The 24654-nt window shown below is 34.1% G+C and overlaps 3 protein-coding genes across 9 annotated transcripts; all 3 read left to right on the top strand.

The window, feature by feature from the left end:
* The first annotated feature begins 318 nt into the window (after nt 1–318).
* Nucleotides 319–9758, top strand: LOC117922007 (inter alpha-trypsin inhibitor, heavy chain 4-like). 3 transcript variants are annotated; one of them, XM_034839965.1, is made up of 13 exons: nt 319–920; nt 1926–2078; nt 2185–2397; nt 2478–2567; nt 2783–2899; nt 3634–3903; nt 4527–4683; nt 4798–4875; nt 5621–5721; nt 7400–7570; nt 8140–8214; nt 8698–8805; nt 9288–9758. In XM_034839965.1, the coding sequence occupies exons 1-13, from the start codon at nt 528–530 to the stop codon at nt 9600–9602; spliced, it is 2241 nt and encodes a 746-aa protein (XP_034695856.1). In that variant the 5' UTR covers nt 319–527; the 3' UTR covers nt 9603–9758. The 3 variants fall into 3 exon arrangements, with proteins under 3 accessions (XP_034695856.1, XP_034695855.1, XP_034695857.1); XM_034839964.1 differs by having other exon boundaries at nt 320–920; nt 9285–9690; XM_034839966.1 differs by having other exon boundaries at nt 795–920; nt 1939–2078; nt 9285–9758.
* On the top strand, nt 9561–16282 carry LOC117922009 (probable nucleoside diphosphate kinase 5). 4 transcript variants are annotated; one of them, XM_034839972.1, is made up of 6 exons: nt 9561–9634; nt 11212–11301; nt 13041–13265; nt 14080–14187; nt 14396–14505; nt 15880–16282. In XM_034839972.1, exons 2-6 carry the CDS (start codon nt 11225–11227, stop codon nt 15909–15911), a joined length of 552 nt encoding a protein of 183 aa, XP_034695863.1. In that variant the 5' UTR covers nt 9561–9634; nt 11212–11224; the 3' UTR covers nt 15912–16282. The 4 variants fall into 4 exon arrangements, with proteins under 4 accessions (XP_034695863.1, XP_034695864.1, XP_034695862.1 ...); XM_034839973.1 differs by lacking the exon at nt 9561–9634 and adding an exon at nt 10943–11120; XM_034839971.1 differs by lacking the exon at nt 9561–9634 and adding an exon at nt 10943–11147.
* Nucleotides 16283–16450: 168 nt separating this feature from the next.
* LOC117922008 lies at nt 16451–23970 on the top strand. 2 transcript variants are annotated; one of them, XM_034839968.1, is made up of 7 exons: nt 16451–16872; nt 17682–17857; nt 20784–20856; nt 22235–22764; nt 23114–23285; nt 23374–23429; nt 23655–23970. In XM_034839968.1, the coding sequence occupies exons 3-6, from the start codon at nt 20796–20798 to the stop codon at nt 23391–23393; spliced, it is 783 nt and encodes a 260-aa protein (XP_034695859.1). In that variant the 5' UTR covers nt 16451–16872; nt 17682–17857; nt 20784–20795; the 3' UTR covers nt 23394–23429; nt 23655–23970. The 2 variants fall into 2 exon arrangements, with proteins under 2 accessions (XP_034695859.1, XP_034695858.1); XM_034839967.1 differs by lacking the exons at nt 16451–16872; nt 17682–17857 and adding an exon at nt 19639–20691.
* The last annotated feature ends 684 nt before the right edge of the window (nt 23971–24654 follow it).

Here is a 24654-nt window from a genome sequence, read left to right as displayed (position 1 = left end):
TCTTGGGAGAATAGGGTCCCCCATGCTTAGAAATAAAGTTTTAGGCTTACGCATTCCTTACTTCCACTTTAATTAATAATTTATGCTTAACAATTAAATTATTAATTTGTAATTAAATTTGTGTGTAAGAAAAATATTTTAATTGAGAATAACGTGTCGCCTCTACATTCTTTATCCGTTGGTTGGTAGTACTGTTCCATGGAGGGGCTACGATATGGTCTACATGTACACGTGTCGATCGAAGGTTGGCTGCACGTATTTAATAAAATTAATATATATATTTTTTAACGAGTACAGCTCGTCGTCTTCGGCCGTGCTTCAAAAGTGAAGCGTCGGTGACAACTTAATGACTGTCTGAAACGGCATCGGTACTGTGAAAACAACTGTCGTTTCAATAGCTTCACTCACTCTTAACGCTTCAAGCTTGTGTTCTCTTTCAGCATCAAACCCTAGGGCTCAGCCTTATCGTGTACGGGGGATCACACACAACCGCCGGAGAATCTAGCCGGCGAGGAAGGTTCGACGGAATGGCAGAGGACTTTTCTACTGCAGTGGATTACGGGCTCAGGCTCTCGAAACGAATTTACTACGGGAAGGATCGGTCGGCATCGGCTCCGAAGCCGCAGGAAATGGAGAAGTCGGAGTCGCAGGAGTCGTTACTTCCGACGGCGCCAATGGTTTACGCCGTGATTCCGGAGCCTTCGATCGTTGATAATCCGGATGTTCCGAGCTACCAGCCGTATGTGCATGGCCGGTGCGATCCTCCGGCGCTGATTCCGCTTCACATGCTTGGGATTGCAATGGAAGTTGATTGTTATTTGGATACTGCGTTCATTTCTGTCAGTGGAACTTGGCGAGTTCACTGCGTTATGGGGAGTAGAAGATGCGATTGTCGCGTTGCGATTCCAATGGGGGAGCAGGTAGCGCTTGTGTTTTTGTGTTTGAGGTTTACTCTGGTTGTTGGGAAAGTGGCGAGCAAAGACAAAGAAAATTCTGACCCTTTGTTTTCTGTTCCGCACCAGAGAAGGAAAGAAAGCAGAAAAAAAGGAAAAACAAAAAATTGAAATGAGCTAAATAGTTGTAGTTAGGAGTATTTCATTCTCTCAAGACCTAAACAAGGAAGAATTTAACATGTTTCCTACATTTTCTCTGCAAAGCTAGTTCGTTCATGACTTTGGCTGAATTAACACTAGCATAGATGCATTCAGCAAAGCAAGTTCATCACTGAATCATTTTCTGCCATTCAGCTCTTTCTAGAGGCATGTTCTCCGTCATATTTTTTTTCGATTTAGTCAATCCTCACGTTTCTACCCCTATCCTTCTTGAGTTCTATGGGGCTCAATTGGAAGGAACTCTTTGTTTTCCTCGAGGCATCAACAGCCAAAACTAACGTATATTTTCGGTTTTTGTGCTAAGTGAGATCATCTATGAAAATTTGGCATAATTTGCAATAGCAGAAAGTCTCTTCCATACGCAGATTAATTTGAAGAGAATAGAGGTATCCTAGCTAAATTGAAACTTTCCTTCAGGTAATGCAACTTGATACCGTAACAGAAATACACGTAGTTAACTACTTCCCTTTTAGTCGTATTTCCAACATCGATTTCTATTTTAGATGTGGTTTAATTGATATATTGCCTTTCTGATTGGAGCTCATTATGAAATCGGAACCATTTCCATAAACAGTGCTTCTTGAAATTGACTTTAACCCATATCTGCCAGTTCTTCATCATTTATATTGCATATCAACTCATATGCCGATGGAAGTAATGGAACATGTTCGCACCTTTCTTGATGATCATATGTTGCTGGCGTTCTTATGTCAAGTTATAATATGCTTTTGCTACTGTTTGTTGCAGACTGGTTTCTTTAATGTTTGAGGTATCTGAATTATGTTCTCAAGGGCAACATGATTTGGCTAACAGGGTTCAGTTCTAGGTGTTGAGGTTGATGTTACTGGAAGATCATGTAATAGTCGACTGATCACAGAGGAAGATACAAAAGATAATGGGAAAACTGCCAAAACAGAAGATGGGCGCTTTCTGAGATGGCGGATATATACCTTAAAAGTTCCAAAGGTTATTAATTACTTCATTTAATTCACATGTTCTCTTGGTTATTTGTGATCTATAATGTATTATTAATTTTGTTTGCTGAGATATTTTATGTTTGTTTGCCTTTAAGGTTGAAGGAGGCACCAATTTATCGATTAAGTTCAGTTGGTCTCAGAAATTGATATATCAGGATGGTCAATTCAGTCTCATTATACCTTTCAGTTTTCCCACATGTGTCACTCCTGCTGGGAAGAAAATTCCCAAAAAAGAAAAGATACGGTTGAATGTGAACTCTGGCACTGGAACAGAAATTTTATGCAAGGCTACAAGCCATCTTCTGAAGGTTTGTCATTGTGAAAAGCTCTAAGATTCTGCATATAAATCAAGTGACATGATTTTTATATTTTTTTCCAAAATTTCCAGGAGCTAAGGCGTCAGGTCGGTAAATTGGGTTTCTTATACGAAGCAGAAGTTCAAACATGGTCACATGCTGACTTCAATTTTTCATATACTGTAAGACGTTGAAGATGGTTTTTTCTTTTCCTTTTTTTAATCACTGTATATTTCTTCATGTGCATCTGTGCATCCCTGCTGATGCAGAGAAGATGCTCTGAAATGTACATGATCATAACCTGTTCATACTAGACATTCAGGAACCTTTTCTGAAGAAGTATTTCCCTTATTTTGAATGCATTACTCATATTCTTGTTTGCCAACTGCGCTTTCAGGTGTCTTCTAATAACATATTTGGTGGGGTGCTCATGCAATCTCCTTCTGTACATGATTTTGATCAAAGAGAAATGTTCTGCTTCTATCTTTTCCCAGGAAGTAACATCAGTGGGAAGGTTCGCTAGCTTTGTTTTAGAACTAGCTTTATTTTAACTTTTCATTTATAGTATCATCCCCCCACCCCTACTGGAAGTACTTCATTTCTCCGCCTTCAAATGGATCCACCGATATATGGCATTTCTTTCAAAAGGCATTCTTTGGTCATGTTGCATTCAGGCTGTACATTAATATCCTCTACTGATGACCTTCTGCAGTGGTGTTGACATTGTCAAGAAATCACTGAAGAGCAGCGCAAGTACAAGTGCAAAAGATAGGCACAAATAATTTGCAAGGGCACACAAACATAATATATTTGATGCAATTCTGAATTTCTAAAAACCCAAAATTTCCAATCTTCTTGTTGTTTATTGAAGTGTAGAGCAGTTTATAATGTCACTTGCTGTTAACCTGCTCATTCAAGTTTTTTAACAGATTTAACCTTTAGCGCTTGAACAAAGTAAGCTAGAATGTTCAATATTTGCACCCTTGTAGCTCTGTATTATTACTTCATGAAGAGGAGATATGCGTTGTCTCCAACTTCCCACTTTACATGTGTACAATATGTTGTTCCAATAAATGCTTACACTATGGTTGATTGTTCTCATTCTCACTGTGGGAGCATTTCGATCTGGTCTGTATGATTACATTCTACCACATGCTTTGATTGCCTCTTACCATTCTGCAGTTCAATTATTTATTTGTATGTAATTGTATTATGTCTATCCTTACTCCATTTTGGTGATCCTGATAGGTTTTCAGAAAGGAAGTGGTATTTATTGTTGACATAAGCAGAAGCATGCGGGGACGCCCACTTGAGAATACAAAGGATGCTGTACTGGCAGCCCTCTTGAACCTTAATACACAGGATTCTTTTAACATAATAGCTTTTAATGGAGACACTTGCTTATTCTCATCAACAATGGTTCTTGCAACCAAGGAAGAAGTTGGAAATGCTACTCAGTGGATTAACACAAATTTCACTGCAGAGGGTGGAACAAACATTTTGAATCCTCTAAGTCAGGTATGTGCAGATTCTCAAAATATTCTGAATGGCAAGTAATGTCCTTCAGTTAATGTTTAAATCTGAGTTAATATTGGCTTTTATGTTTAGATTCTTCACACTATAATAATATTCATGCATGTATTGGTAATGAGAAATACATACTGTAAAAAAGGTGCACTTGACTTCTCTTTATGCTCAGTTCACCTCCATAACAAAATATATGCTATGAAATCCTACCCAGCCTTTTTTCTGTGCTATTTGTGTTGAAACATGACAAAAATATATGCTATGGCACTAGGCCATGACCAGCTCAGCCTTTTTGCCTTTGCTATATGTGTTGAAAATGTTTTCAGATGACCACAGTAGTCTTGTCAATTCTCTTGTAGTACAAGATTAGATGGTGGAAATCATTCAAAGGTGTAGATTACATGGAAGATGTCCTCCACAAGTTGGTGACTTCAGAATAGAAATGTCCATTGATGGTTACTTTAAATCCTGTTTATTGCATGCAATACATTACAAATAATCTTACTTAACCACATCCCCATTTCATGTACATTTTTGATTGACGCACATCTCTACATGTCAATATCATACACTTGATTTTAGAACTTCTAAACTCACAATCTGCTTTATCTCAGGCAATAGAGATGCTCACTAAAACTAGTGGTTCAATGCCTCTCATTTTCCTCATTACTGATGGGGCTGTTGAAGATGAAAGACATATTTGTAATGTTGTGGAAGGCCATCTCAGAAACAGAAGCCCAATTTGTCCTCGTATCTGTACTTTTGGCATAGGTATCATGTCGGTAAAGAACTCTGATATTCTTGATCTCACAATCTTGTAGTGATTCTATTCCTTCTGAATTTTCCAGTCAATTTTTTTTTTTTTTTCTGTGAATGACTTTACAGGTTCATACTGTAATCATTACTTCTTGCAAATGCTAGCACAGATTGGAAGGGGTTACTATGATGCTGCATATGATGCTGGTCAGTTATATTCGTTTGCAACTTTTATTTATTTCTTCCTCACAAATAGTATTACTAATGTTGAACTAATTCAGTAATTGCTGTTCATGTTGATAGTACTAATGCTAATGTTGAAAGGGGCAAATAGGAAAAAGTAAAAAGTAAAAAGTTACTAGTTTGGAGCCTAGTTGCATGAATCCCTTTGCTAACTTTTATATAAATGATTTGACTAATTCAAAAGAAAATGCAATTAAATTTAAACACCAAAAACAATAACCAGAACACTTTGGTAAGAGGCAACCTTTGCTTCAAACTTTTAGGAAGTACGACCAGCTCTGTCTCTCTCTCTCTCTCTCCCTGTTATCATTCCTCATATGACCTTTTGGGCTATGTCGTATAGAAATTCATAGTAATTCCTCAAATGAAGATCAATTTACTAACTAAATCCTATATCTTTACAAAAGTTTTTACCATACGAATTAAGTGGAAAACATCTTAATGAAAATTTGGTGCCCTGATTCTTCTTCCCTGTTAACATAATGCACCTATTTGGGATTAGCCTAGTACTTTATTTGTAAATTCTGTTGTCCAGGGAAGATACTTTTACCGTTAAATTTAATATTGAACTGATATTAAGGAGCATTTAAGTTCACAAACATGAGTCAGTAAATATCCAATTGTGTTTTAGTAATGCACGCACCAACCATCTTCTTGAACAACATGGACTTATATAATTTTCTTTTATTCTTGTTGTCTATTTGGCCAGATTCAATTGCCTTTCACATGCAAAGACTGTTCACAAAAGCTTCATCTGTCATTCTTGCAAATATAACTATTGAAACCTTGGAACATCTTGATTCACTTGAGGTAAGCTAAGTTGCTAACTAGTCATGGTTTCACTTTTTATTTATTTTTCATTCTGCTTAGAACTCTTTGACAGTGACAAGTTCATCAAGAAACTTATTGTATCATCATCATCATTATGATCCGTTCAAAAGATGAAAATACTTACTTTCATTGACATTAAATTTCATTTGTGATTTGGTTGGTGATCTTTTGAATGCTGTGATTACATTTTGTGTGTAATTGATTGCTTGATATTTGACAACACTAGGATGGTTTTCTATAATCAAATAGGTGGACTAGGACTTCAATCTTTTGGGATTTAAGGAGAAGGAAGATAAAATTATAATAGTACAGAAAAAATAAAATAAAAAATAGGAAAAGAAAAGATAAAGAAGCAACCTTGCAAACTTACATAGGCCCTAAGAGTCTCACTTAGAAGTAAAATAATTAAGTCTTACCATGAAAATTGCAAAATTTGCACCCAGAAAAAAATAAAAATAAAAATCTTTGGATCATCAATCATCATCCCCTTTACATCCATTAGCCTTATTTATAAAGTTTTAGAACCCTTAAAACTAAAAAAAATTATGAAAAGCAAACCTATCCTATGTAGCAACTTATCAGGACTGTTGTTCATTTTTGAGAACTCCTAAATCTTTGAAAAATAAAATATAAAAAAAGAAACAAAAACTCTTTTTTTTTAGAATTAACATCCTACTTTATAGAAACACCTTCGAATAAAATTTCTAATAACAAAGACTTCAAAATTCTGAAGACTCAAAATAGAAATTTAAGAGAAAAGAGATTAATTTATAAAATAGAAAGTTTAGAAATATTGACACTTCTTTTAAGAAGAAAGTTTCAATAAAAAAACTTTTCAAATTATAAAAACAATTCAAGTACCAATTTCTGACTAATGACATTAAAAAAAGTAAAATCTGCAAAATTACCTAAATGCACTTTATAGAGTAATTTAGGATTTCGTTTAATTTCTTTCTTTAGCAGGTATTGTCAATTCATCCACGTCTTCACTTTCTTTGTATTATTTCTTATCCTCAGCCTAAATTTCAGAATATTTGTATCTTCATCTTAGGTAGTTCTCTTATTGGTTCATTTTTTTTTCTCATTACACATTTGATTTTGTAGGGATCCTAATCTATGGTTGATTGTGTGGTTAAGAGGTACTAGAGTTCACTATTCAAAATCTGTATATTCTAAAAATTATTCCTTAGCTTGCGGACTAGGGTGGATTTCTTGCAATTACTAAAATCTATGATTAGCTCCAATAGGCAATAAATTGGAGGAGATTCAACTATGATGGTTTGGGCGTGTACAAAAAAGGCCAATATTATTAGATTTCAAAACTGGGTTTTGGACGCCGGTTGTTCATCATGCATGTGGTTAACAAAAAAGAGATTCAAAATAGTATGTTTTAATTGACAGCACAATGTTTCTGCCAGCCAGGAATAGCAAGAAAAGAATGATCAGTTACCTTGGAGTTAATATATGCTTTGTTTGCAGCTATATGGTGATGCCTGTGTGTGTCATATTTGCCTAGTAGTTTCATCTATTGTGCTGTTTTATGTATCATTTGATATGCTACCATGCTAAACAAGCCAAAGTTGGACTATGCTTAAAATATTTGTCTATTTTGATTGTTGCATCCCTGACATCATATTCTCCGTGTTCTGTATTGCAGCTGTTCCCATTTCATATTCCAGACCTTTCATCTGGAAGCCCACTGATTATATCAGGCAGATACCATGGAGAATTTCCTGATTCTCTCAAAGCTAGTGGTAGTTTGGCAGATATGAGCAATTTCACAATAGACTTGAAAATACAGAAGGCCAAGGAGATTCCGCTTGACAGAGTAATTTTCTACGTTGTGATCTTTGGATTAGAAATGATTGACACATTCTTTAAAACTGAGAAAGTATTTGTTAGGGTTTGGAAAAATATTCTTCATGTGATCATGTTATTTTTGGTTCTTTATACGATTAGCTATGAAAGATACCACACAATCATCAAATTTATCTTGGCTGTCATTTAATTCATTTGAGGAGATTTATCTTTTTCAATTTTGAAGTGTATTAGGATAGTCTGTGGCCTACACTAAGAGGAGATGTACATGCTTCCCTGCTTCCAATTGATATTTGTTCATTCATAGATCCCATTTTTGAGCCCCCTTTGCCATTATTTGCTTTTTGCACCAATGGAATAGATAGGGACTTCAAAAACTTACCTTCCCATTCCCATTGTATTTCCCACATTTCTCTTCACATTTCACAGGAAATCCTCTCTGAATGCTTAGCACTTGAATGTTATGTTCTGTATTAATCATTCAGTTACTCCTTTTTTTCCATGTATGTGTTGTCGAAACTGAGCCCACAAACTAGATCAGCTTTTTCTGATGGTATGTTCTGTTGCCTTTCTTGGCAGGTATTTGCAAGGAGACAAATTAATTTACTCACAGTACAAGCATGGTTGTCAGAAAGTAGACAGCTAGAGGACAAAGTATGTTCACCCCATTTGCCAATCTATTGTATTATAAAAGAGCTGAATTAAGTTTAACACAGAGTACACTTATTTTCTAATCTTGCATATCCATGTGGTTTTCCCAATTCCAACCAACCAAAAGACACTGTTGAATCACATAGTTATGATCATGTCATAGGCTATGCTTGGTTCTCAGAAAATTTGAGGAAAAAATGTGGGGGAAAGATAATCGAGAGGAAAATTGGAAAGAAAAAAAAAAGTATTAAGTAAATAATTTGAACTTAGATTATATTTGATTTTCTTTCTTAGTAAAACAAACATAAGAATTTCCCCTAATATTGTTTTTTCCTTTCCAGAAACCAAACATAGGGTCAGTATCAAGTATATGCATGTGCCCAGTTTAGTTCTTAAGGTTGGATGAGATTGGTACTTTATAAAAGTATGTATATGCATTCCATATTAAAATATAAATTTGCATGAGCTATTTCCCTTATTGTGTAGATTGCAATAATGAGCATGCAAACGGGCTTTCCTTCAGAGTATACCCGCATGGTTTTACTTGTGACTGATAAAGGGAAGCAAGCCTCTGAATCAGTGATGCTACAAGAGGTATGCATTTTACCCACTGAATCACTTCAGTTATAGGCTCAACTTCTATGATCCAATGCATTCATTTGACTGGCAACCGGACAATGGCTTCTGTCCTTTTTCTTACACCATATGCAACATGAGAAAATTTCCTGAGTTATTATTCAATCTTAGTTTATGTATTTATAATGCAATGCCAAAAAACATTTGAAATTAGTGTTCTCAGATAGAATTAAAATTAGATACTATAAAACCAATTCTACAATAAATAATATGTTCTTGACTTTTATGTTGCACTGTTTTTTAAATCAAATAAGATTAGCCAAATATTGATAGAAGCCCTAGCTTAAAAAAGAGCTTTGGGTTAGGCCATATAAGTCTGAAACATTGTCAAACATGGCGTTACTGTCTCCCTTCTATCTTAAATGCGCCAGATGCCTAGAGGCTAATTCCTTTTGAATTTCGTTTTAACTTGTATACGTCATATATATGGCCTGCAGAAGATGGTGGACTCAATCGGACAGAAAATCATACTCCTAGGAACCCTGGGCATCGGCTTTGGTGACTTGACAGCAACATCTGAGAATCTGCCTTCAGGAGTCGAAGAGCCAAAGCCACCTGAGGGCACAGATGTGATCTTTAAGGCTGCTACCAACTGTTGCGCCATGGTGGCTGATCGCATATGTTGCATGTGCTTCATCCAGGCTTGTTCAAAATTGAATAACCAATGCGCAATAGCCTTCACGCAGCTCTGTTCTGCCCTCACGTGTTTCGGGTGCATGGATTGTTGCTGTGAACTCTGTGTTTCGTGCGGCTAATGAACCAACGATACAGGGTAGAACATCAAAATGTATGTATATACGCTGTTGTTGCAATATATATATATATATATATATATTATGTTTACAGCGGTGTCATTGAAGCCCGCCTTTTCATTTTCTAAGGAAAATTTGATAGCCGAGTGCCTGTTTATAGACCTGGATCAATATTCAACCCCTAGAGCAATGAAAGACCTATGTAGTTGACTACCGAGGAAAAGGGTATATACTCCGGTTCTCATAGATTCTCTTTCTCTTCTTTTGAATATTATAAAATTTGAGGGAAAATATAACAAAAATTAAAAAATAAAATAAAATAAAATGAGAAGAGAAGAAAAATAAAATTATATTTACTCAGGTTCTCATAAATTCTCTCTGATTTGAGAAAAAAAAATGTAATTGAAATTAAAAAATAAAATAAAAAGAAGAGAAGAGATGGGAAGGAAAATGAAAAATGTATATAATTAAAGTTAATAATTTTTTTATATATATATTTTATTAAATTTAATTTATTTATTTTATTTACAAATTAAATAATTTGGATTAGTTCATTAACATGAAAAATTGAATAATGGTACAAAGAAATGAGGCTGGGTATAAATAAATTGGATCAAATCTATAAGGGATACAAGGATTGGGTATAAAGGAAATAGGATTTTTATTACAAAGACCACGGGATTATTTACGATATACATAGCAATGGCTTCTTTTTCATGGTATTATACTTTGTGATTGAGTGATATTTCGGAAATGGCACTGGATAAACGGCCCATTTTAGTTTTAGTGTTTAGTCAGGAAGATGATGAATACGTGAAAACCAACAAAGCCATAAGCTTTCAAGGGCGACGTCCTATTTTCAACAGTTTTATCTTCTTTTATAAATCAAAATTAGATTATTGTGAGATAATAATTTTTTTATAGTGGTAAAGTTCTTTTAGGTTAAGTTTGGAAATATGGAAAGAAAAAAATTATTAAAAATTGAATATAATTAAATTTTTATTTATTTTTAAATTATTTAATTTAAAAAAAATTAGAATAAGTGAAATCAATTTAAAGGGATATAAAAATAATTTATGAACTTTTTTTTTTTCTTTTGTTTTTCCGGCTTAGTGAACTTTACCTTAGCCGTGGAATCAGGTCTAGAACTCGCCTTTATTTTCATATTTAAGAGTTAAGAGTTAAGACTTAAGACAATAACTACTAAACGGCGTCGTTTAGGCATGGCAACCAAAACCGAGACGAAACAGTAAACGACGTCGTTTTCTACGACCCGAAAATCCTAGGTCCATGTAGACCCCACTGGTGCATCATCCAAATGCGGAAGTCACGCAGAAATCAAGCGCCTCTAAATGAAAAGCCACTTCTCACCGGTAGTCGCCGCAGCCTAGTCTCTCTATAAATAGCCTCGCTGCCCAAATTCAAATCTTCCCTGCTCTTTCATTTCATTTTCCCGCTCTTACTTTTCTTCTTTCCCAGAGCTCGAGTTTTCTTCCTCTCCACTTTCCCCCAAGCGATCACGTGTGAGCAAAAACTTCGAAATCTAAGGTTTCACTCGATCTTTCTCCCTCTATATACATGGATTTGTAATTACGGTTGTTTCTTTTTGTAGTTTGACGCTTCAAATGGCTCTCCAAATCGCTCCTTGCGTTTCAAGGTTTCTGGTTTTGTTGCTTCTGGTTTCTGTCTCTCCTATTGGCAGGTAAAGGAGAGATATAATTTTGCATTTTCTTTGTTGTTTGGTGGCAGAAAAATGAAAGGAATGGAAAGAGATCAAGGTTTGAGTCTTCAGCTGTTTATTATTCGAGTGAATTGAGTTAGTAAATTTTTTTTTATCAACCGTTCCTGAAGCAAATATTTTGATTAGTAGAGTTGAATTTGTAGGTGTTTTTTCCAAACAAAGAAATCATAAACATTGGATTCCGAATTGTGTGCTGTTTTCTTTGTTGTTTGGTAACTGAGAGAATGGGAGACCTGAAAGGGATCAGGGGTTAGGCCATTTATCATCATTTGAGAATCGAGTAAGTAGGAATTTCAATCAACTAAGCCTAACACAGATATTCCGTTTAATTGAATTGTATTTTTCATTGTTTTTGATAACCAAAACTAACTAAAACCTTGTATCTTGAATTTGATTTATTTTATTTCCAAAGTGTTATTCACTCACGCAATTTTTGACAAATAATCTCTCCTCTGTTTTTAAATCTGTTAATCTTTGGTAACTAATGCTGATTTTTCCAACATATGGTGCTTTGAACAATCTGATACATTGTAGGAGTCTTTGAATTAATTATGGCTTCTAATATGTTGAAAATTTCGTTCTCAATCTCAAGCAAGGATTCCATGTATAAATATTAGGGCAATTTTCTCTATGTTTTGATATATGCTACTCTTTGTTGGTGAACGTCTCTACTTTGAATAATTTGGTCGCTAATTGTTTCTTAGGATTCCATGAATTAGCCACCACTTTGATTTGCTGGAAATTTTATCCAGCTAATCTCTTCTCTATTCTTAAGTCTCCTAGTCATTAGTAATTAATGCATTAATATTGAAGCCTTATGCTATATTTGGTTCCCGGAAAATTTGAGAGAAAATGTAAGGGAAAGAAAATAGAAAGGAAAAAGTAGAAGGAACAAAGAAGCGAGAGAAAATAAAACATAAATTTAAAGTCAATAAATTATTTTGATATGCTACTTTAAACTCATTTAATTTATTTTAACTCTATTATATAAAGATTAAATGATTTGAAAATGTACATGTTTCTAACTAATGCTAATTATATTTGATTTTCTTTCATATTTTCTATAGGCCATGTTTGGTTCCTGGGAGAAAAAGTAGAGGGGAAGAAAAAGTAAAGGAAAATAAAAAGTAGATTTAAAGTCAATAAATTATTTTTATATATTATTTCAAACTTTTTTCACTTATTTAACTCCTATTTATAAATATTAAATAATTTTAAAATATGCAAATTTCTTAATAATCTTAATTATATTTGAATTTCTTTCGCATTTTCGATAGTAAAACCAAAACATAAGAAAATCATTTTTCTTAACATTTGTTTTCTTTCTTTAGTATTTTCGGGGAACCAAACATAGCCATAGTAAAATCAAATACGAGAAAGTGATTTTCCTTAGCATTTTTTACTTTCTTTAGTAATTTCCTGAAACCAAACATAGAATTAGTAATTTGGTGGCTTATAATTTCCTAGGAGTCTATGAATTTACTATGACTTCTTATCGTATTGAAAATGAACTTTCTTCTTGATTTATCAAATTTCTGCTAGAATCTAAGAAAGTTGCAATTCTTTGTATTTTCATTGTTAATTTCCCTTGAAATTTCTTCTTGGATGGTTGACCATTTCCCTTGGATCTCCTAATGTGGAGCATTAGTGTGGCATTTTAGTCCTAACTTTCTGTTTACCTTAAATTATGAGGAATGTAGATCTTCAAGCAGTGGAAGTGCTGAAAAAGAGAAAACATTTGCAATGATAAAACCGGATGGGTTGTCTGGGAACTATACTGATGAGATAAAGAACGCTATTCTGGAGTCTGGTTTTATCATTCTCAGGGAAATGACAGTCCGACTTGATGAGGATACTGCTGGAAAATTTTATGCCGAACACTCTTCGAGAAGTTTCTTTCCTGCCCTTGTCAAATACATGACCAGGTATCTTTTACCTGACATTAATTCTCGTTATTTTTTCTACTCAAAATATTATTGGTTGGATCGCCTCTATTGCTTGATTAAAGTTGATAATTATTGTTCACATCACAAGTTTCATATTAGCTCCTCGAATTGAGTCTTCTCAACAAACTGCTGCAGCCAAACCAGTTTAGGATTTATTTATTTATTTTATAAATTTCTTCTGCACTTTACATTTCTCTGTTTTGTGGTATCAACCACAGAATCACACACTTATGTTCTTGAACTTTTCATATTAGTCATATACTTAATATCTTTGAAAGCAACTGAACTACCCTTCTGAAAAAGCATTGTACATATTAGCTATGAAATAGGCTCCTCCAATTCTTGTTTCACAAGCTTGCAAATTAATCATTATCCATAAACTTTTTGTCTATTATAGTTATTTGAAGCTTCATGGTGCCCAGTTTTGGAAATACTGTACCCTCTCTCTCACTGTCAGAGGAAGTTGCTTAAATCCCTGTGCAGCATGACTCCAGCTTAAGCCATGCCCCTGTCATTGTATGGCCTTTAATACATGAAGCTTTGGCATTGTTAGCATATTTTGTCTATCTTATTAATCAGTCCAGTGAATCCTAATGCTTGTTTACTGAAAATAATTTGAGCAAATAATAGTATTGCATGCTACTTGCTCTGTCTCTTGATTTTCTTTTGCATCTTGTTGAGTTTTAAATGGATTTATAATCACTGTATATTGGAGTTGTATCTACAATGTTATTGATTTAGGATACATATTTGAGAACTCCTCTCACTGTTTGTGATACATTACTTGTATCAGTGGTCCAGTTTTGGTTATGGTCTTGGAGAAGGTAAATGCTGTTGCTGATTGGCGTGCCTTAATTGGACCAACTGATGCTCAGAAGGCTAAGGTTACTCATCCTCACAGGTTCTTTATGTTCTTGTTAATCATGACCATATTTTGTTTAATATTTTCATTAGCAATCTTGCTTGTTCTATTATCATATGAATGTAGAGTTTGTATCCAATTTGATTAATGTCTCTATGATTGGTGTGTTTTCCTTGTTCTGTGATATGCTTAATAACTTTTGTAGCTTCTTTGCTGGTTTCTTGATTGTTTCTGCTCTCATTTTCAGTATCAGAGCAATGTGTGGACAGGATCTAGAAAAGAATTGTGTCCATGGTTCAGATTCTCCCCAATCTGCTGAGAGGGAGATATCTTTTTTCTTTGAAGAATTTTCTTCAGGTCAATTCCTTTCTCCATTAGTCAATATAACAAAATATATTTATTTGAATCTACCAATGCCATTGCTTTCTAAGACATGATGATTTTATGTTAATATTGATAAGAAATATCAGGATTTTTTTTTGATATGCTATCTTATGACAGTAATATTTATTAGGCTTTAGATGAATGTGGTTCCTTTTTGGTGAGAACTTTGGTGCATGGATTATTACTGAGGTGTCATTTTGATTCTTATATTTTAGGTATATATGCATTCTAAGGCTTGTCCGAGTTTTGGGGTGGGATGGTGCCCATTGTTGTAATTTCATGTTTTTTGGTCTATAGCCTTTACACTGTCCTAGCATGTGTTTGGTTGCATATGAACCTCATAGAACTAAAGATCAGGGGGTTAGGAGCATGACTGGATCTGTTGTTTGTATACAATGTTGTGTAACCATGGAGGTTATTCTACCAAAACTAGGAGGCCTATTTAGTAAAACAATATGGAATCTTTAGATTTCCCGAGCATATAATCAGTGGACTAGGACATTCTCTATAAGAATAAATAAATTTGTGTTTGTTTGCACACTAGGGCTCCAAAAGTTGAGGAAAGGTCTAAAAAAGATGTATGGAATTATTACAAAATGTTCAAATAAAATCTCTATGCTTTAGTGAATATGTCTTTGTTAATTGATGGAACAAGTTTTCCTTTTATGGCCTCAGGTGGTTCCAGCATGTCTAGCTTAATAACAATCTGGAGATCCAATACTTGTTTTTGCGAAGTACATTTCTAAAAATGCTGAGATGTTTCTGAACTACTTTGCTTTGCTGTTTGTGGCCTTAATTCTTTTATTTCTTCAAGATCCCAAAGAATAGGGCTGATGCATTTTCTAATATGAATATAGAACTTTTCTCTCTTCACCCATTTTTTTTTCTTATTCTACATTTGCTTGATGGTGGAGGAAATCAAAAGATAACATAAAATTTCAAAACCAGCCCTGCAATGTTGAATAGATGTGATTTTCCAAAATTCCCTGTATTTTTTTTAATCTTTTTGTGCTCCTTCTTTTCTCTAACACTCCACTGCAGTTTGATTTCACCTTTTTTTTTTCTTTTCTTTTTTGGAAAGTTTTTTCATTGAAATAATAGCAGACTAGAAGATATCACATACTTCACAAAAGGCTACTAAAGAAAAAAGTTTAAGCTTCTGATGGCATGGACTCAAAATCAACTTGTTAAAAATGAAAACAAGAACTATCTGCTTGGAATTGACTTCCATAAAAGCAAACTGAATCTTCATGTTTGTTACTGTTAAGATGTGTCTCTCACTCAGAAATATGTTTCTACTTGCCAAGAATCTTGTGTCTATCTTAATTATCATACTTTCTGATACAGGTGCTGTTGGTTCAAAGCATGATGAACTGTAAAACATAGACACTCAAGGCAGAACTGTATGATCTGTACAAGCCTTTTTACCTGCACCACCTTCCTGAATGAAATGGATATCTGGGCTGCCATTCCCATTAATGCAGTGAGAGATCTTTATTGGAAGTTTTGATGTTTATATTTTGTCTGCTTAAAGTATTGTAAATAGATTTTAGTTTTAGTTCAGTCTTTCATTTCATACAGCTTTCTTCTTTGATTGCTTGTATGTAAAAAAAGGCTGATTTATTGATTTATCCAAAAAAATTATAGAATGATCTAAGCTTCCTATTTATTAGATGGTATGTTGGTGGAACTACTCCAGTCATTTTATGGTCACATCAGGGGGACATCAAAATTTCTGTTCCTTTTAAAACTCCTTGATTTTCTTTTTTCACCATTATGAGGAATTCAGTGGATCATATGGTTACAACATCCAACAGGTTGATATGATTTCAGGGCCAAGGATTGCTTTTTGATGATGGGTGTTTTTCCTCACTTTGCTAGTCAAAGTAGTAGTATTTATGCTTTGCAAATGAAAGATGCATTACATAATTTACATGTTCCTTCTACACTGATGCAATTTAGGTACCTAATTGTAGCTGTAAACAACTATATAATGGTTGAGAATCTCTTCCAAGCATAAACAATGATATAATCTAAGAGTTGTATGCATTTAGCCTTTGTTACCCATTGGCAGCTAACATTAAAGTCACCAAAAACTGAAGTAAGACTTAAGGAGGTGGTAGTTCCTTTCACTGGAAGTGTTTTTATGTTTCACAGAGAAAAGGATTATTTTCCAGGATGGTTGATGCTGACAGCTTAGAGCATGATTCAGAATCTAGGCAGCTTAACATGAGTTGATCTAGTCAGCCCTTAAATCTGGTCATGGCATATGCAACACTTCAGCTAGGAGGTTCTCTGTTCTGATGAGGAAGGCTTGAATTCTCTTCCAAGCTTAAGCTGGTAAGTCCTTATAAAAAAGTTATCTTTTCTTTTGTTTAGAGATAAGTAAGTTTAGTGTTTGTTTGGGAGCATTTTTTAAAACAGTTGTCTGATGTTTTAAAACAGTGTTTTCTAGAACAAAAGTTTTTTTAAGAATTTGTAATGTTTTAAACTTTTTATTTATTTATTTTTAATATTTATTAAAAATAACTTTTATTTGTAGTGCATTATCTCAATAATGCTCCTATGTACATAAAAAATAAGTGAAAACAATTTAAATATATTACTAGAAAACACTGTTTTCAAAAAACTGTTTTCTATTGAAGGTTATCAAACATGTTTTCTAGTTTAGAAAGCAGTTTTTTGGTTTTAAGAAATAAAACTGCCTTTAAAAACAGTTTTCAAACATGCTTTTGGTTGTCATTTCTCGTGGAAGTAGTGTCAATCCATATATTGTTGAAGAGTTTGAAAGTATCTTTTCTTCTTTATGAGCCAAAATCCAAGCAATTTCGAGCTTTCAAAGCAAGAAAAGCACTTCTAGACTGCTAATCAAGTGATAAGATATGTTAGATTGTCATGCTTTACTTTTACCTGACACTGAAGCTAGATTTAAATCATACCAAGGGCTGATTATTGACCCCATATTACCCTTGTAGAATATGTGCATACCCTAGCTTGTGGTCGTCCTGGAGGGTACCTCCTCATTTATTTAAGGGACAGTGACCTTTGCTTATAAACTGTTATTTTAATAACATCCCATCTTTTTATCTTTGCTGCATAGTATGAATCCCATATCTTAGTTCGCAAGGCTTCTGGGTGCTTTCTTGTAGGATGAAACATTTGCTTGATCTTAATCCAAGACACTTTTGTTTATGATTCACTGGACATCCAATAAAAGACGAGCTAGTCAAACTATGATGGCTTCAACTTTGTGGAGGGTACAAGTCCACATACATATCATCCGAGGTCTTGGTGAATTTTTGGCAACACGAGTATTCTACTTCAGGTAAATCTCGATTTCTGTTCCAAAATATATAGCTTGAATTCCTAAACCCAATACATCTAGTAGATGCATAACTCACATGGCTTCTTATTCAGCTTGTAAAAAAATTCTATCATCTTGGTGGGAGTGTTCCCTTTTAGAACTCTCCCCCTTTTCACTGTTCCCCCCTACATGCACACCGAGGATTTTCGGATTTCTGGTGAACTTCTAGGCATTGTGGTGACGAATTCAATGACGACAATTATAGATATTTTTCGCTTCCATCTAGGGTTTATTTCCAGATTGTTGGATTAGAGGACATAGCATTTTGAACTAGACATTTGATTTTAGCTGTATTAGTTCTTTATTATCAACCAAACAACATCTTACACATACCTCAAATCCTTAAGAGCCACATAATAAAGAATGTTGCTTGGATATTTGATCACATGTAGGAAGTTAGAAACTCTTGTCAGCCAATCAGATGGTTCAGGTTGACCGCAACTTGGATATGTGGCAATTGGCATGGCTAGATGTTTTCTCTGTATTACAGAGAACTGTGAGTTAAAGAGATCAGATTAAATAAGGACCAATTGGGATTTGGGATTTGGGAAGAAGGAATAAAAGATCATGGTAGAAACTAGAAAGTCAACCCGACCCCTTTGGTACACGTGTTGGTCTGACAAGATATGATGGAGTTCCTTTGTCGTGACACGTAGCCACCTGACATTACCTGCTACCCACTTGCACCGATTAAGTGTCTTTTCTAATCACAACCACCTCGGTGTCGACGTGGCATGGCCCACGTTCTTGGGGGCGTTCACGTGATTGGGTGGCCCCCAATGGGGCCCTGATAACTAGAGATAATGGGCTTTTGATAGGCCAGTCTAATATGTGCTGTCACTGGTTTTGCTAAACTGTAAAAGCTAAATCCAATAACAGTGTTTCTTGTTGTGCATTTTAAAAAACAATTAATAATAATATTGTTAAAAGCTTTTCCAGTGGCATCTAAATTATAGCAAAGCATGGGAATCAGATTGAGCCAAATGTAATGAGGCTTTTAGGTTACTTTATGATATTTGAAATATAATAATCATTTTGCAATTTAAGTTTGCATGGATGAGAAATTGAGCCAATGAGATCCTTTAAATCTGGATGCTGGTTTCCATGACAATTGGGATCTGTAATTCATAAATCTCTGTTCCCTTTATTGAGAGATTTGTTGTGCCTATGTTTCAAGGAGGTCCTTTCTTCCATTTTTCCAAACGTTTGAACCATTATTCCAGTCTTATGTTGATGAGATTTTTATGATGGTTTCCGCCGTGAAGTGCGCAGAGGTAGCAATCTGGTGGAAACTTTATTGAAAATGATGGGTGCGTTTTGGACCCTGTTTGAAATTGGATATAACGAGAGGATTTTGAGGTTTTGTATGAGAGGTTTTTCAACTCTCCGTTTTGGGTTGAAAAGAAAAAAAAAAAAGAAATGATGGTTTTAATTAGGTGTTGGGATATTTTTTTTATTTTTTATTTTTTAAAATAAAAATAATAGTAATTTTTACATAAAATTTAAGAGTACAAAAAAATTATGAATTTATTTTAAATTTAAGATAAGTTTGTAAGAGTACTACATTAAATAGGATTTATTATTATTTTTAAATTATTTATTTAAAATTTTAAAATTTTTAGATATTTCATTCTTTATTACTATCAAGACAAATTAAATAAGAAAATTTGAGTAAGTACAAGGATTTGAGATTTTTTTTATTCTAATCATATATTTGGAGCACTAGAAATTCTCTGAAATTCCTTCTCACACCAATTTGATTGGAGTAATTATTGTGCAGAGCCTTATCACAATTTGCACGTAGCCATGACATGAAAACACAGGTCTAAAAAGGGTTTATTTGTGGCCTACAGCCACAGGAGGAAGTGATTCAGGGGCCGGTCCGGTGAGTGAGGGACATTCGCACGCTACACTTAGTCGTTTTCGCACACACTGCTCCTCTCAGTTCCGTGGCCCCATACCTTCATTGACTTTGGGTCCCTAGCCCTTTCCGTCTTTTGATTTAATTATATTGAACTCGAACTATGATTCGTAGCAGGTGAAGGATGATTCATGATATTTAGTCCATTTACTTGGCTCCTTTTATCAAGTCTAAACACATTTCTCCCTCTGATAGGGAACTCTGGTGTTTGATGTGACAAGAAATTTTCGTTTTCTTCAGCTAAGGAGATATTCACCATGAAGTGACTTCTCTGTTTCAAGCTCAGCCTTTACGGCACTTTTTCGCTTGTTATTTCGTGGTTTGCAGAATCCCCTCGTGGCACTCTTGTCACCATGCGATTCATGAATACATTGAGCTTGATATCAGCATTTTTTTCCCCTTAAAATTAAGTGTCTTGGGATTTGTGTTGCATGATCAGACGGATAAATTTGGTACTACGATGCCTCCTTTTGAAACCGGAATGGTAACGTAACTACAAGAACACCACCCCATGTGATAAAATATAGAGAATAATTAACTAGAATTAAAGAGAATGTCTTTATATTAGTGGGGCATGGGTATATTAGTTGAAAAAAAGGGGAAAAGGTTAAGGGAAAAGAGAGTGAGAGGAAAGGTATAGAGGTGTGAAGAGGACAAGGAGAGATGGAGTGGCAAAAGGTCGTGTTTGGGAACTTGAACCACTAGAGAATCGTTTCTCAGCTTCACCATAGAATTCATCACAATCCTTGTTTATTTATTACTTCCAAATCCCATTTCTCATTGGCTGGCTTGCTCCTACAATCTTCTTTCCTACGCCTGGTTTTCCTTCTATTCATCCAAACACCCACCACCTTTCTATCTGAGAAAAATGAAGGTGAGAGCTGGTTGTATTAGTTTAGTCTGAATCTTTCAAAGTAAATGGAATTTATGGTTTTTCAATGAGTTTTGGTTTTCCTCTGGCTGCAGCTCTTCGGTTGGATGCAGAATAAGCTCAATGTGAGACAAGGGAACAGAAAAACAAATGCGCCTTCAGCTACTCGTAAGTATTCTTTCTTCTTCCCCATGCAGTAGTTTTACTCTTTATGCTATGTGTTCGTTCTATAATGAAAATGTGGCAACTATGTTCTTTTGAGAAAATCTCACTTTGCTATACTTATATTTGGTTTTTCCCAAAATTTGGAAGGAGTTCTTTTGCTTCTCTAGATGTGTCGGTGGAATAGATTTGAATCCTATGGTTTATTCATTCAAGCCAAAATGATCATATTAGATTAAAATTTAACCTAAATAAATATGTTATTGTTTATTTGTACTATATTACACGTCTAATTCTAAGTCAATAAGTTATCAACAAATTATACTAAATTTAAATTTAATCAAAGTCAACATCAACTGATTATTAAATTTAGGATTGTGTGGAGCGGGTTTTATTTATTAAATTTATAATTATTAACCAATCATCGCATATTTAAATCCACTGAGTGCTGGATTTAAGTTCGACTTAGATCAATAAAGCTTTTATAACTTACATTCAATTCAGATGTGATTCACGTCACGAATCAAGTCATATTTGAATACAGTCAAGTCGAGAAGAGCTATCAGTAGATTGTGACAAATTTGAACCCGATCTTAACCAAATGTGGTTTAGAACGGTTCAGATCTGAAAAAATGCAATTCGAAATTTGATTATAAACTTCTAGGCATCTTAGAAATAAAACTTTGGACCAGTCATAAAAGTTGGGAGGTGGGATCAGAATTCAAATTCATGATATGTGAGACTAGGGTTTGAATTCAATCCAAAGTTGACTAATAGATCTGCCTGTTTTAATTTTGCAGTAGTCGATGGAATGCATCATTAATTTAAACACTCATTGATATTTCTTTATGTTTTTGCACTGTTTCCAGGGTCATTTGAAGGACCTGGAAAACAAAACCCAATTTTTAGTGGTACTTTTCTCTGAAAAAAATGCAATTCTTACCTCAAGTTGTTTCCCTTCCCAAGCATGGTTAACAAAAAGTGTGAGCAGATCCAAGGATTTTGGCCTCCTGATTGGTTTTGACACTTCTCCATTTGCAAAATGAGTTTAGTTGTCACAAATTCCAAGAAAAAAAGGGGGGGGGGGGGGGTGGTGTGGTTTGGAATGTATTTTTAGAAGTATATTCAGTCTTAGACTCTCATATAGTAGCAGATTTCACTCAGTGCATTATAATAATTCTGAGAAGGGTAATTTTAGTAGACGAAGAAGAAAATATGAGAATTTATTTTTTGAGTAATTTTTTACATATCTTTTATATATCAATTTATACTTCTGTGTACATTTAAACTTTCATTCCTTTATTGGTTTCATTTTCCAGTGAACGGTTTTAACTTCTTTAATAGAAAATTCCATTCATTCTAGTGTTCTTCTCCCACTGTGTAGATCTTACGAAGCAAGAGCCCATCAAAGAAGAATTCAGTGACTGGCCTCATGGATTGCTGGCAATTGGAACTTTTGGGAACAATGATCTAAAAGAAAACCCAGAAAGCCAAAATCCTCCTCATCAGGAGGATCCATCTTCATCTGAGGAATTACTAGATTTCACACCAGAAGAAATTGGGAAGTTACAAAAAGAGCTGACAAAGCTGTTATCGAGAAAACCAGCCTCCAATGTAGAAAAAGAAATTGCTGAACTCCCATTGGATAAATTTCTCAACTGCCCATCAAGTTTGGAGGTTGATAGGAGAATTTCTGCTACATTGTGCAGTGATTCAGATGATAAAGATGAAGATATTGAGAGGACCATCAGTGTGATCCTGGGTAAATGTAGAGAAGTTTGCACAGCTCATGGGAAGAAGAACATTGGGAAAAGATCATTATCCTTCCTGCTTAAGAAGATGTTTGTGTGCAGAAGTGGGTTTGCTCCAGCTCCCAGTTTGAGAGATACACTTCAAGAGTCAAGGATGGAAAAGGTAAATCCCATGCTTCCCTTTTTTTATCTTAAAATAAATGAAGAATTTTATTTTATTTTTATATTTAATTTTTAAAATAAAAATTTATTCTAGAAAATAACGAAGAATAAGACAGTTTTATTTTCCAAACAAGTAATATCATCCGAGTCTTGGTCAGAGTTAGAGCTAGTCTGCCCTGGCCCATTGTAAAGAAATGAAAATGGGCCTATCTAGTTGAGAATGGGACATCATGATTGATGCAACCACACCATGTGTTCACGAAAACCATCGTCTTTCCATTACTATTTTACCATTTTCCATGTTCATCTCGATTAATCATCTGTTTTCGTTCATGACATTTGCCTAACAGCTTTTGAGGGCAATGCTTCACAAGAAAATCTCCCCTCAAAATTCTTCTCGAGCATCATCCATGAAAAAATACCTAGAGGACAAACAGAGGCCAAAGAGAGAAAATGAAGATGAAGTGCAGGAGAAACATAAAACAAAGGATGGATATAAATGGGTCAAGACTGATTCTGAATGTAAGTTCATTTTAAGCTTCCTGGCTAGTTTGACTGGTACTAAAAAAAATGGCATGGGATTAATGGGATACATGTCTTCTCGTTGCAGATATTGTTCTAGAGATTTAAATTTGCCTCAATCTTCGCTACAATTTTAATTACAAGGTAAGAACACCACCCAACTCAATTATCATTTAAAGTAAGAAACTTCAATTTTTGTTAAGAACATGTTTGATTACCAGAAAATAAGAATAAAATATACATTTGAGTTTATTGAAATTTTCTCTTTTTTTTTTTTTCAATCCAAAATCCAAAAGAAGTACCCAAACAATGGCTTGAGACACCATTGCTTTCCCTTTCTAACTTGGAGCTCATTGAACAACTCTGCAGATTCAAATGTTTGTGCTTTTGGAGCTTGGACAATTTGGGATGTTGATAAACAAAACAAGCTGAAATTTCAAAGAGCAAAACAAAAACTCGACGACAATAAACAGTCCATCTTAGTTTGCTCATGAGAGGAGAGCTAAACAAAATGCATTGAATGGAAACTGCATCTTTCTTCTGCAGACGAGGGAGGGGTACTCCTTTTTTTTCATGGTTGTACTTGTATTTGTATCTCTCTGGTCCTGTACAACACATGTTACTGTAATATTTTTAAGGGACTTCTCTTTAGTCTGTAATGCCAAAAGCTTTATATTTTCCTGCACTTGCCATTTTTCTTTACATTGCTTTTTATATCTCTGCGGATGAACTTAAGGGTGTGTTTGGATTTGAAGAGGGAAGGTGTGTCTAGATGCATATATATATATATATAAAAAAATAAAAATTGAAAAAGTGGATCTTGAATTTGAAAATTTCAAATTTAATATATTCAAATCAAATTAGGATATAAGTGCTATCTTTGAGTTGAATAACCATTGCTTCTTTTTAAGTTTTAATCCAAGGGAGTATAAAATTTTAATTATTTTATAGTTGATCATTAATTTAAGAAAGTGTTTTTATTTTAAAAGTGTTTTTAATTTTTTTAGATATTTGATAAAATTTAATAAATACTTTTAAAGGAGTAATTTTTGAAAAAATATTTTCAAATAAAATAATTTTATTAAAAAATACTTCAAATAAAAAGACTATCAAACACACTTTAAGGAGTTTTTTTTCTCTCTAAAATTGTGTATGCTTTTCTCAAAAAAAAAAAAAAAAAAACCTAGTACAAAATATAAAGAAATTAAATTATTTTCTAAAATATAAAAAATGTGTAACATATTCACTTCATCAAACTTTTTTAAATAAAAAAGTTATTTTAAACTATATATATGAATATTATTGATAATTCATTTTATTTTTATTTAATATTAAAATGGAAATAAATTATCATTATATTTAAATATAA

The sequence above is a fragment of the Vitis riparia genome, chromosome 9 (genome assembly GCF_004353265.1).
Source record: "Vitis riparia cultivar Riparia Gloire de Montpellier isolate 1030 chromosome 9, EGFV_Vit.rip_1.0, whole genome shotgun sequence".
Lineage (NCBI taxonomy): Eukaryota > Viridiplantae > Streptophyta > Magnoliopsida > Vitales > Vitaceae > Vitis > Vitis riparia.
This window is presented reverse-complemented; position numbering and strand designations above follow the sequence as displayed.